Source organism: Rhizoctonia solani, chromosome 13 (genome assembly GCF_016906535.1).
Source record: "Rhizoctonia solani chromosome 13, complete sequence".
Taxonomy (NCBI): Eukaryota; Fungi; Basidiomycota; class Agaricomycetes; order Cantharellales; family Ceratobasidiaceae; genus Rhizoctonia; species Rhizoctonia solani.
In genome coordinates, this window is record NC_057382.1 from 118786 (window position 1) to 132204 (window position 13419).

Here is a 13419-nt window from a genome sequence, read left to right on the forward strand (position 1 = left end):
GCCTATGCTCCTCCTTAGGGAACTTGGCCTACAGCTCACGGAGCAGTAGCCTTCTCGAAGATCATTGCATAACCGGCACTGCAAGCAAATCAAACAACACACCAAGGTGAGCGTACAGCTTGGTGTATTATGTCGACTTGCTTACAATTTTATCCAGACCATCAGCCCCTTTCCAAAACTCGCACAAGCGCGCGAATTAGTTGATGGCATATATATCCGCCAGAAAGAGTAGGAATAATGAGCCAAATCAAGTAAAATAGTACTTATTTTATTATAGGACCCAACATTGCTTGGAGAAGAGGGGTTAGACTCATGATGATATATCAAGGTTGCTGACCAACACGCAACTGAACTCGGTTTGGGCCAAGTGGGTCTGTCAGACCGATCCTTCGACCAACAAAGGCAAGTCGCATGCTTATATCCTAACCAAATCCTGCTCACGTAATATCAGATTGGGTAGATATTGAATCAAAGCTCACACTTCTGTTGACGGAAGATCGCACCGCGCGTTCTGAACGGGATCGTGCAAAAGATAGAGAAATAGCCCTATCAGAAAAGCTCAGCGAACTATTGGAGGAACTCTCACCGCCTGTTAATTTTTCAATCCGTCACCGCCAGTCATCGATGTGGGATTATACCTCCCCATCTTCATATCACCCACCGTTGCCGTCCTTCATACATATGCACGATTGGGCTATTGTTAGAGACCTGTGGAAGATGCATTGCACCAAGGAGGATATGCTTGCTCTCTTTGGAGAGCATACAGACCATCAAGGGATTGATAGTTGAGTGGAAGCGTGGGATCGAATCCCATTTTGCAAAGCTGGTGCAAGACAAGAAAGGATCACGTGTACAAGCCCCCCTTATTCAACCGACGATACTCCGGTTTGAAAGCACGGCTGGCTCACTTTTGAATTATACAGATGCGCATAAAATGCTTTTACAAGGCGATATATTCTTTTACGATACCGAGAAGAACCATTCACCTCCAATTCCAATGACCTACGGCGAAATTCTCGGCAACAACGGCCTCATCGCATCCTCGTTATCCCTCAAACCTAATTCGGTGTTGCGTATGCCAGATGCAAACCTCAGCAGGTACAAATTTTATTTGGAAGCCCACCTGGTTGCATGTGATCTCATGGCATCAACACACATAACCACCGCATCCTACCTTTCGTTGGTTGGTATGAGTGCCGAATTTCAATGCAAGAGGTGTCTTGATGCTAAACAAGTGACTTGGGTAGAGTTGGTAAGTATTGGAACAATTACGAGAGGCTAAAGTACATTAATAACTATTGTTGACAGGTGCGCCACTACATCATATCTAATGAGTTCTTCAAGAAGAATCTGAAGATAGTGCGCTCACTCGGTGGATGTATCACGCACAGAAATGCGCATGATACTTACCTTCCCACCCAACAAACCATGGTTGGATCTTGTTCAATCGATCCGCAAATGGAGCTCGACGCACACACGGGCAAGCGCCGCAAAGGCCTATTATGCGCCCAGGTTCCGGGTCTGAAAGACGTGGTTGCCCCCGAGTGGGCAATCGTTAGGCACCTTCAAGACGTGTAAGTAAATCGGGTTAGTTATGTTATCCTTTTTTTTTTTTGCTTAGACCGGCGCATACACTTATCAGACACGGAATTGCTGAGCCGGCGGCGTGTTTGCACTATACACCTCAGCACGTGTACGACTCTATTGCCGACTTTGGAGGATACGGCCTCCCACCCCACGATTTGGCATTTCTCTGATCTGGCTTCTTGTGAAGAATTACTCCAATCGCTATAACGACTGCCTGAATACTGTCGTTCTAAGATACATTTTCCTCTTGAAATTTTTACAGCCTGGGATTATTTTTGTTTCTAACTCTGCGTGTAGTCTTGTTGTGATTGTTGCCATGTAATTGTTCTTGTTCTTGTGATATATACACTTATTTTGCGCGGAAGAATGCAATGGATTTCATCTCAAGTCAATCCAGTCAACATTGAAGGGCTGCTCACATAATTGTACCTTACAGTCATTTGGGGGCTGTGGACCGGAGCATGCGGAGACCCACGAGCCTAGTCTTGCGCGAAGGATGCGACGGCTGAGTGACGCGGCCACGTAATCATTGGATGTTGGTCGTTGCCGACCACATCTCATCGCGCGTTCGGTCCATCGACGCGCCCTTTCTCTTTTTAAGAAATATCTTAATCTCTTCCCTTTGTGAGATCCTTGCCTATGTACAGGGTCATTTATGTATTTTATATGACTTTTGGGGATCCTTGCCTACATGAAGGATCACTTCTTAATTCATGGCCAACATGGCTCTCTTGCCCTAAACGGCTTCCTTCCCCTTAAGTGGGTTATTTTCCTTAACCGGCCTTCCTCCCCTTAACTGGGCTTATTCCCCCTTAACTGGGTTGTCTGCCATAACTGGCTTCTCACCCTCAATCGGCTTTCTCCACCGTTGTGGCTCATTAACACTGTGGTGTGATAAGATCCTGAAAATCAGTACATCAGTAAAAGATTCCTTTTTTCAGTAGGATATGGTCTGAAAATTACAATGTTAGTATGCCTCCCTCAGCATGAATCAGACTATGGAAGAATTGATAGCTAAAATCAGTATGTATTGATCTTGATTTCAACTCAATTCTCACTTAAACACACGCACTGATTTTCAGCATTATAACCTTATACAGTGTAAGTTGAATTGTTGTTGCGGCTCCTCAAAGCTGTGTGGTTACTACGGACTATTCCTAACTATTACATAATTTTCAGGAAATGGATGGTTCGTCTATATTGACCTAATTCCGTTGCCCAGGCCTTTGGGGGTGACCCGCCGCTCTCCCACTGTCGGCGTGTGCCTGGTCAACACACGCCATTGCGTCGCGTCAGTCGCGTCAGTCGCGTCGGCCTTTCGGGGGGGAGTGCTGGCTCGCGTCCAGGTGCCCCAGACCCCACATCCGGTGCATATGTGCGCTGGGTCGCCCAGACCAGACTGGTACCTGACGACAGATCATATCGTGCGTGTCTCACGACCGCCAGAGTACCGGAGCGTAAGAGTGATATTGCTAGTTGTAAGTGGGTTGAGTCTATGATTTCATTGATATGGCATGATCCTATCAGCAGGAGAGATTAACATTTCCAAACTAAGGTGTGGATATCGGTATGATAGCGGACACTACCTGATTTAGCTCTCAATATACTGTTGTCTTCTTGGCACAACGGAGTAAGCTCTGAATGAGCAGCATGTATAACGAAAACCGCTTCAATAAGTAGCCGATGAATGCATACATGATACACAAAGTGAAACGAGGCTATAGCGAAGGAACAAGCGGTGAGAAAGGGTGCCAAGGCAAGGTTATGTCTTGGATAAATAACGTAGCATTACACACCCTGCGTTTCTACATATAATGCATAGCGAGGAAAACGCCAGTCGTTGCTGACTTATCTGTAGCCAAGCAATGAGGATCCGCACTTGCGTGTTAAGGAGCGTGGATTATTGTTGCAGTGACTGGCACCAATTAACGGAAATTGTTTGTTTGGACATGTTAAGACAAAATCAAGGAACGAAATAGCAAGAATATGGCCTGAAAGAGCCATCCCTGGGTAATTATAAAAGACAAGTCAGTTGAGCCCGTCGCTGCTCATCCCCGTTTAGACTACCCCAGCACCCGTACTCTCGATTTCGGATCACTGTATTTCCCCAGTCTGGACGGTTTGGAAGTAATTTAGTGCATAATGGGGCGGGGAGATATTACATCCAATAAGAGCGTAGCTGATAATTTCCATTAGAACCTTCCCTGGATCTTCGGCCTCCGTATGATAGTGTGGATTTTACCCCTACTAATGGAGAGTTATGACACGATGTGACCATATGAGACGATGTTGACATGAAGTCGACTTGCTGTACATAGACTTAGTACAAGGCTCTGTGCTATTGAAGCTGAGGTAGGAGAGTATCGATATCGGTTAAAGCAATGTTTGAGAGAGAATCAATGACTTTGTCCTTTACTAAGATGCAGGGAATCCATTGGAGCACGTACCCAGTCAGTCGATTCTGCCCTCTACAAGTAGCAAAGTTCTACGATTCCATAAACCTGTTTTGAAAGCTCTATGACTGCATCGCTTGCTGATGAATTTGAAGGTATATTAGTGCCTAGTTATGAGATATTAAACTCAATATGAATACATTTCTTGTGCGCACGAGCTCCGTGGAGTATTAGCATCCTCCCACTTGCACTGCGACCGTCCGGAATTTTTATGGATATGAGTAGATTTATAAATAGGGATCAACTACTGGCTCACTGTCTTGTCCTATCTCTTTCTATTTGTAGTCTACTTTTTCCGTTCCATTTTCTACATCCCTTGTTTGAGTTCGTCTTCCTCCCCTAGCTACCCCATATTCTGATAATAGTCTATCCGAGAATCATTAATAGTTATAATCTGAACATATAGGACCCCAAAAGCTTGTCGGCCGTTGATGTGGACGTTTTCTGACGAGGTTTGCGGAGACGCAAAATAGTGACTTAGCTGGAGCATGTAGTGGGTCACGTGACTACCGCTTAATGCCGTCTAACCTCCTCCACTGTCTGGCCTCGTACACACCGAGTGCCTCGGCAGGCCTTTGCGTGCCGCTTTGATCCCACCCGAAATCCCGTAACCTCACGAGAGCTGGTTTGGGCCACCCACCCACGAGCCAGACTCACGGTCGGGCACCCCGGTCCACCCTCGCTGCTTCGCAGCCGCGGGGGTTCCCAGCCTTCACCGGTCTAGGTCTCGTGGCCGGCGGGGAACGAGTGGACAGAGGATAAGTTTTTTTACTCCCGCGATAGGCGTCGGAACCAACCATTAGCTCCATCTAGACCGAGTTCTAGTGGACCAGCAAACATTCCACTACATGTTCTTCAATCTTTTAATTGGAACTTCATTACCCGGGACACAAAGCGATTTAATCTCTGTACGTAGAGAATCTCGTACCGTAGTTCCGCCCTATCCGAAGATCTCATAGCCGTCGATCAAAACGTGGAGACTGACTGAACAGGGGCTCGTCCGGTACGCCACACTGACGGCGAGGTCTTGTGCGTATACCTATCGCCACACCTGACCGGCATAAAGGCAGCCAACTTCAATTGAACTGGTTGTAAGTGATTGAGATAGGAATCAATCGATACCGGACGGGTGAGGTCACTTGTCAAATGGACATGTACGCTGCGCTAGTATGGGCGCTCTTGCGTCACTGCTATAATGGGGGGGGGGCGTCGACCGGAGCTTCAAACGTGTAGCAAGCTTATCACCAAGGTAGCCTGACATAGATGCGCTTCTGGCGATATTAATGGGAGAGAAAATAATATAAATTATCACAGGTCGCATGAGTCTCTGAAAGGAGGCAGAATGAATGCCATGAGATGTATGTTATGCGGGGTGGCTAAATGACTTATAAATTACACTCACGCACGAAGGAAGTCAGAAACAACCGATAGAAGATCATAAAAATTTCTGAAAACCGCATTACAATTTTACTCCGATTCGAACACTAGACTACACCTGCAGAGTAGTATTTGAAGAACAAATTTATTTTCATTCTTGCTTTTCAATTCACGACAAGCTCCTTCGCCTCCGGATGTCACAATAACCTGCTAAAGTGGGACCCAGGCTAGCATTATACCGTTAAGCCAATCTCCACTATAGTAGGTGACCGTCAAGAAATCAGTTGAAGGTTGATCACGTTCCCAAGCTTACCTTTTGCCGCATATATAGTGCAAACGTGTAGCCTTACCGTCACCCGTGGCGGGTGCTTGGCATCTAAAGTCTTCTCCGTCGCCCCCACCAAAGATATCGCTGGTCCGGCCTAGAATACTACACGATTAGCTGGCCATCGGCAAATAAACATTGAAGCCCGACCTTTGTTAGTAACGAAACACAGCTGAACAATATACTTATTATAGCGTCCTAGAACAGCCACGATATCTTCATCGGATGCCAAAACGAAAGTATGCTCCTTCCCGCCCGAGTTCGAACCCCCATGATAATCAGCCTTTTGAGATTTTGTGCCACATCCTCCGGGGCCAAAGTATTCATACGTAACCTAATCGAGATACTTGTTAATATCCCGGCTTTCAACTCGACCGATTATCAATTACCTCTATGCCATCGATGTACGTTCCACATTTTATACGGATGGATTTAATACGAGCTGTATCAGACTGTTTTACAAAAGGCCAGTCAGAAAAGGGAGTTCCTGCCACGCCGCCATAGTATTTGGAAAACTCCCTATCGCCACCTAGTCCCGAGCCTTGAACGTCGTGTCTCCACAATGTCTATAACCAACCGTTATTCTTAGCATGGGCAGAGGGGCACCAGAGCTCTTACTTACCCGTAAGTCATGTATTATATCAGATTGAACTATTCCAGAGAATGCGGACAAGCAGCCTCCTGAACTGCGCATAACTGTCGGAGTGCCGCCATCGGATCCAAAGTGCTGTGAAGTTATGCCTTTGCTAGTGTTCAATTGGAGCCCACAGACACCCTTTTGATCCTTCCACAGGATTATATCGGTTACATATTCACCTGGAATGCATTTCAAAGTAGTCTAAGCATGCAAAAGTGGCAAGCCGCAATTTGTGCCATACCAGCTGTTAATGTTACTTCGTTGTTCGGCGTCTTATTCGATCCGTATGTGACTGGAGAGCCCTCAGTTGTGTACTTTACCGATATTGATTTTATGTAATATCCATCGGAGTAAAACGCGATCTTGGAGATTGTGTTATGCACATGAGAGGTTCCGTCAAATGAAGTTCCGTCTGATGTGATGGCTTTGGTAGTAACCGGGCAGTACGTCACAAGCGATCGGTGGAGCTCGTTCAGTCTGAATTGAAGTTCCTTGGAAAGTATAGTCGTAAGGTGCGTCACTTTGATAATTCGTACTCGCTCCCATTGGTGTGGGGGTACTAACGAAACAAGACATTAGTGCGCTTTGTCTTAATAGAATGGATCAGCGAACCTGGCCTACGTAGCCACTCTTTGACATTATCCTCGCTCTGGAGGGTAGTCGGATCTCCGCCCTATGCTCGAGAGACAAAAGATGATTAATATAGCATTCGTCACTTCGTTTGAACATACCTGTGTGGATGCCCTAGCTGAGGCTGACATCGATAGCTGGTGAAGCCCCAGATACGACCGGTCTGTGACTTTCAGGTACTATAATAAAGTTAGAGTGTTTTTTATTGAAGCCAGCGAAGAAATAATGTACATTTCTGGCGACGGGCTCCAAATCGGTCACTGCCAACGAGATACCGATATCAAACACCTAGTAAGATGGTCAATCATTAATTACAGCAGTGACCAGAGAAGGTTACCAGAGGAATGACATCACCCCTATAAGTAGGTGAGCCTCTACATTTTGACCATTTTACTATGAAACTGACCACTGTTCGAATATCTGATATACAGCTTCAGACCTTTCAAAAAGGCTGGGGCGCTTCAAGGCCTCTTCGAAAGCTTTACTGAGCTCCACAGTCGGTGAAAGGTCCTCTGCTGAAAGATCAACCCTAAGCTTTTGTATCAAAACATACTTGGTAGATGACTGGATCCAAGAGTTCGCTTGGTTGTTGCGAGCGATCCTTGATACGGCCCAAGGCGATTTGTCCGAAGTTGATAAAGCCGAGAGGGACCAGCCTTTGTGCACATAGTTCGTCTCTCGTCTGTTCTCCGTTGAAACGACGTCTGAGTCAATGTTGTTGGTCTCTCGTACATGGGGCGATCGGGTAGAAATGCACTGAGCTACTCGGTGGGAAGACGGTCTTGGACCATCATTGCTATCTACCCTAACGCCAGAGAGATCTAAGAGTAATGTTAGAGGATCATACTAAAATATCGAGTTGGAAATCACCCATAACACGTACATCCTTTATCAAGGAGCTTTTCCGTCGTTAAATGTCAGTATGACATTCTTAAAACCTTATAACATCTTACCAATGTTTCTCGAGTAGCTTCGTCAAGTTCAGCATAAGACGAAGCATCTGTAGATCCTTCTACCCAATCAGATGGATAAACATTATTGTTCTCATTCTGGTGCGGCACTTGGGCCCACGAACCCCATGAGCTACGTCCATGGCCACGGGGTTGACCATGGTGGCGGCTACGATCTATGCGGTGAATATAAGTAGAAATGTTGGGTGAGTTAAGAAGTAAGCTTATAGCTAACTTTGATTGCCCTCCATTTTCTTGCGAGTGACTATGGTGGTCGACAACAAAGATTGCGATCTCAGCCACCCATATGATACACTATGACATAGCCACTCATGACAAAACTTTGATCGAGTCACATGAGCTCTTGCACCCCTCCGCGTCGACAGACTTGAGGTTATGGCTTATAATGTGGTCAATTTCAAGCATTCAACCCGCGTTTTTATCGTGCGGGGTAATTTAGGTAATAATTGCATTTTTCTTCAGAATAGGATTTTCTACGTTTTCAAAATGGAATGTTTGTGCCTGCTCCTCAACACTGCTTGAACTTCCACAGCTTCTCGTCATGTACCTGTGTGAGCTCTCCAGCACTATAGCAAACGTACTCTCTAAAATGCCGGGTTTCCCTGGGGCAGATGATTACATTTGACAATGTGATCGTGCCTAGCCAAGGGAATCAGACTCTCTTCTGGAAAACATGAGCCAGTCGTCCCAAAGGCTTTCTGGGGAAAAGTATCACGTGATTATACGCGTGCTTCTTGGTTTAATAACGAACCGCAGTATATCTCCAAAATCTATAAAAGTCGCGACCAACATGCAGCCAATATAACTATATCTTGAATGGTTCCCAATAACCCCGCCCTTTTCACTACACTTGTACTCTGTAAAACGTCGGAAGCCTAAATTATGCGAGGGTTTTCCAAATCGGCTCACCTTTAGTAGGCATTTTAGAAAATCATTCCGTAAAGTTTACAAGTCTTATAAGATACAATCAACTCATGAAGCTACAATTGAGTCTCTGTTACCCAACGCCAACCCCATTGGTTGAATTCCTAATTTCGTTAATCATTCGGCGGTGAACTAGGATACTCGGCGTTAAGGGCACTTCATACGCTCATCCGCCTGAGTACTCAAGTATCCTAGACTGATCTCATCCTAATCGTCCGTTTGGGGAATGCTGCACACCTTTTCCTTGGGACACCATGTCCACAATATACACCTCGCCGCTATGGTCGGGTGCGCTGGGAGCTACAAGCGACATCACAAAGCTCGTCCGAGTGAACCGAACTGGACAAGATCTGTATGAAGAGGCTGGGCTGGGGGGATCTGCAGATATCTTCAGGTAAGTCTAGCTAGGTACACTGAATCTGTGATGTTAATGGTAATCGTGATTCACCCTAGTGGGAAGTATATAAGGCATGACGGAGGTATGGTCAAGGTATACAAAATTGGTTGCAGTAGAAGGAGCTGGAAATAATTACCACGTATAAAAGGTCGCCATCAAATCTATACGGGCATTCGATTTAGACAATGATGCAACTACACAAATGGAAAGACTTGAGAAGGTAACGGGCTCGAGACATGGCGATCACTTTTTTCCATTCATCAAATGACACTATATGCAACACACAGAAATTGGCCCGTGAACTTGAAATCTGGCGTAATTTGAGTGGCGGGAGTAACATTATTGAGCTTTTGGGAATTATGACTGGAATTGGTCCCCTTCCATCGTTTGTTTGTGAGCTCTGCCCCTGGAACCTTCAGGACGTGAGTGCTTCTCATATGTTTGGATGCGTCAGAGTATTACTAATTATTCAGCACCTTTTTCTTAGTATTTAGAACGAAAAACACCACCCCCAAGACATACGAAGATGGTAAATTTACCGGATGCTTTGTAAGAGTATATTCGTTGATAATTGGGGTGATTCCAATAGATGGCCGATACACTTCGTGGTCTCAGCTACATGCATGGACTCGGCTCAGGGCCGATTGCCCACGGGGATATCAAATTGGTGAGCGGAGCTTATGCTGCTACATGTTTACCCCTTGCGATGATGCATTCCAGAGTAACATCCTCGTAAACTCCGATGAGACAGCGTTGATATGTGATTTTGGCCGCTCTCGTCAACCTAATGACCGTACAGGTGAAGTTGTCTTGTCCGGCTCGTCTCCTTTTGCTGGCACGGTTCGATATATGAGCCCAGAGCTACTTTTTCCAGCCTCTGCAAGACCCTCGCCGGCAGCAGACATGTGGGCCTACGGATGCATCGCTCTTGAAGTGAGTCGTTCTAATTGAAAATAGGCATGTACACAACTAGATATTGTAAAACCGCAGATACTCTGCCGTATTCATCCATACAATGAAGCAAGCAGTGATGTGATGGTAGCAGAACTAATCAAAAGCGGACATCTTCCGAGTGGCCGGCCCACTGGTCCTAGAGGCAGCCTAATTAACGATACCCTATGGAGCGTGCTATCCTCATGCTGGCAAGCACAGGATTGGCGTCCGACAGCGCAGGGGTTCTTAGAGGAGTTAAATCGTATGGTGCACAGTGGAGAAGTTCCAAGCTCACCTATAGCTATGGATCTTTTCACTGCTATCGACAACCAGCCTATACCACCTTGGCCATCTGACATTAAGGACTTAAAGAATCAAATTAATACTAACACACTGGTTGAACGCTCTCGTAGCCTACGATCAACCGTCTGGAGGTAGTCATTAAATCTCGTAAAGGGATATTCGCGTGTGCTCACTCATCGTTATTCAAGGGCTCGTACAGTTGCTGGTCAGCCAATAGTAGTAAAGGTTCCACGGCTCAATGCCAGTCTTGATAATCAAACTCGACATGATCACCTAGAAATTGTGAGATACCCTTCATTAGGTCATTCTATTTGGCTTATGTTCAAGCACCATTGCAGGTATTTCGCAAAGTTGCTTCGAGCTGTTACGACGTCCACCACCCAAACATTATAGACTTTCTCGGAATTACTTCCGGATTTTCTCCACATGAAGGGCTTGTTTTTGAGGCCTGCTATCGGTGGACTCTTGCTGAGGTTCGCAATCGAACCGAGTGAACACTTTCTTATGTTCATCCACTGTACTTTCTCCAATTTAGTATCGTAAAAAAAGGATTGTAGTACTGGAGGAGTATACACGCTCCACAGATCCTTATCCAACTGCTCATAGTCTAGTAAGTGCTATGTAATCTACCCGTGTCTACCAACTGATATTAGACTGTCATAGATGTGTGACATTCTCGAAGGACTAAAATATATGCATGGGTACCCAATTCCAATCACTCATGGTGACCTGAGACCCGTAAGCATAATTCACTTTATATTTTGCTTCTCAATAGAGATAATGACAGCGGCTATTGGATAGGAGAACATTTCAATCGACGACAGCGGTAGAGCCAAAATTAGTTTAATGAGTTTCGGAAGGATGCTGGCAGCGCTACCTCCTGATGCAGCGGTGACCGGGACCATCGAATCAGTACTTTCATTCCGTTGGATGAGTCCGGAGCTCATCATCTCAAATAGGCCACAACAAACCACTGAATCAGACATGTGGACTTTCGGATGTGTCTGCTTCTGGGTAAGTAACGTTTTGATTTATAGGTGCACCGCCTTTATAATTTATTATAGACTAATTCTCCTCGCTAGCTCCTCACGCTCCTGGAGCCCTATAGCTCAATCGATCGCGATGATCTGGCTGGAGCAGAGATTATACATGGTCACTCGCCAGCTACTTTATCGCAGGTCTACCGCAGAGATTCCTGGACTACAAACGGACTCTGGAACACAATAGCTAAATGCTGGCGTCAATCACCACTGCAGAGACCTAGTGCAACTGATTTCATGAAGATTTTAACACAACTGGAAGGAAGAAAGATAGACTGGTTACCAATCAGCGTCATAGACTTGGCCGGAAAAGTCCGATTTGATTCGTCCGCACGACAAGAGAGCAAACAAGTTGCGGATCATTTGTCTATTTGGAGGTCAGCTTGCTCGTTTTTATCAACGATAGGTCACCTCACATTGTTACAGGAGATTCGATCATGCGAAACCTGAGATTTTGGAAGAAGCGCGCGTCAAGATGGCTTTCTTCGAGTTAGTGAAGATACGTTATAGAAGATCACTAGCTAAACCATTAGTGCATTAGAGCCACGTATTCGCCAAAATGGTACTCAAAAGCCACCAGAGTATGTATCAGAATATCTTGACATAGCGGTGGACTAAAGTAAGTATGATAGGTCGTTATTAAGACTGGATTTGGTCCTGAAAGTAGCGCTAATGCTTTGGAAGCCCTTTATTCGGTGATTCTCAATGAGCTTGAGTCTGGGAAGCCCGTGGCTAAGATTGAATGTCGATTTTATAGACTGTACAACACGAGGTTGCCCTCATGGAACAGATTGATCATCCATTCATCCACAGATTACTTGGGATTGATTCTAGCCTTACGCATACGCACATACCGGATATGATATTTGAACCTCTCCCTAGAATAACACTCGAGTCTGTATGTGCGTATATTCACTCATGAGTATTTGTGCTGATTGTTGTTTAGTTACTTAACCAAGGCGAAGCAGATTATGTTCGCTCCATTCAAATTGTGAGCCCGTCTTGAAATTTATTTGCTTATTTACCCCCCTTCTTCAACGCCAACCAGCTCAGAGATGTTGCTTCTGCTATATTATACCTCCACGAACATAGAGGTGGTAGTATAGCTCACGGAGACATACAACCGGTGAAGTTTATTTAGTAAAGGACAAGTTTACTACATACTCAAGTCCTGTATCTTTGATATATCTAGTCCAACATTTATATTCTCTCCGATGGGCGAGCCAAGCTTGCAAACCTTACTTGCGGGTTTCAGTACATCTCGGGTCAGCCAGCCTCGAGCTCAGTTCAACAATGGTCTGAGGCGGTTTCAACTCCGCCTCAACCGTCGTTGTATAGTAGCCCGGAGTCCCGTGCTCCATTCGCGTTTCCGACTATAGCCGGGGATGTGTGGAGTTTTGGTATGGTCATCCTCAGTGTAAGCATACGGAACCATCCAAAAGCCTGATTGTATCTGAACTTTACTTCTCTCAGACTTGCTCTCCTCGTTTTAGAGGAGTCGACATCGAGCAATATATGGATCACACTGCTAGCGGTACTCCCCCGCTCGAACTGCAAGAGGCTATTGCAGACTGTGATGACCGGGTCCTCCCGCTTCTCCGTGAGCTACTGGTACTTGAGCCCACCAGTCGTCTGGCAATCTCGCTAGTCCTTCCCAGGTTATCTCAATCAAGTTCATTGAGTGATCCTTAATCAATGGGACAAGAAAGCATATATATGCGCTCTAGTTGGGGTAGATACAATTGCGATATGTAAAGCTTTCGTGTGGATTACTCTCTGAATATTCTAATTTTTTGGCGTGCCTTACCTCGTTGATGATCACAATTCGAGCGGCTCTCAGCT

At 45.6% G+C, this 13419-nt stretch overlaps 3 protein-coding genes across 3 annotated transcripts; 2 read left to right on the plus strand and 1 right to left on the minus strand.

The window, feature by feature from the left end:
• Positions 1–934: 934 nt before the first annotated feature.
• On the plus strand, positions 935–1757 carry RhiXN_06909 (uncharacterized protein; the record flags this gene model as incomplete). Its single annotated transcript, XM_043326725.1, has 3 exons — positions 935–1252; positions 1309–1574; positions 1622–1757. The coding sequence occupies 3 exons, from the start codon at positions 935–937 to the stop codon at positions 1755–1757; spliced, it is 720 nt and encodes a 239-aa protein (XP_043185197.1).
• Positions 1758–5627: 3870 nt separating this feature from the next.
• RhiXN_06910 (Jacalin-like lectin domain protein) lies at positions 5628–8120 on the minus strand (the record flags this gene model as incomplete). The annotated part of the gene is made up of 14 exons (XM_043326726.1): positions 5628–5673; positions 5731–5839; positions 5893–6076; positions 6132–6308; positions 6365–6558; positions 6621–6938; positions 6992–7052; positions 7111–7188; positions 7241–7297; positions 7347–7365; positions 7416–7830; positions 7893–7908; positions 7963–8021; positions 8081–8120. 14 exons carry the CDS (start codon positions 8118–8120, stop codon positions 5628–5630), a joined length of 1773 nt encoding a protein of 590 aa, XP_043185198.1.
• A 1038-nt stretch (positions 8121–9158) lies between these two features.
• Positions 9159–13269, plus strand: RhiXN_06911 (Serine/threonine-protein kinase; the record flags this gene model as incomplete). The annotated part of the gene is made up of 22 exons (XM_043326727.1): positions 9159–9298; positions 9358–9394; positions 9450–9521; positions 9589–9723; positions 9789–9830; positions 9891–9968; positions 10022–10234; positions 10292–10668; positions 10726–10819; positions 10876–11010; positions 11073–11147; positions 11201–11275; positions 11339–11551; positions 11620–11954; positions 12004–12066; positions 12119–12158; positions 12210–12272; positions 12335–12475; positions 12524–12568; positions 12626–12703; positions 12770–12994; positions 13051–13269. 22 exons carry the CDS (start codon positions 9159–9161, stop codon positions 13267–13269), a joined length of 2895 nt encoding a protein of 964 aa, XP_043185199.1.
• Positions 13270–13419: the final 150 nt, after the last annotated feature.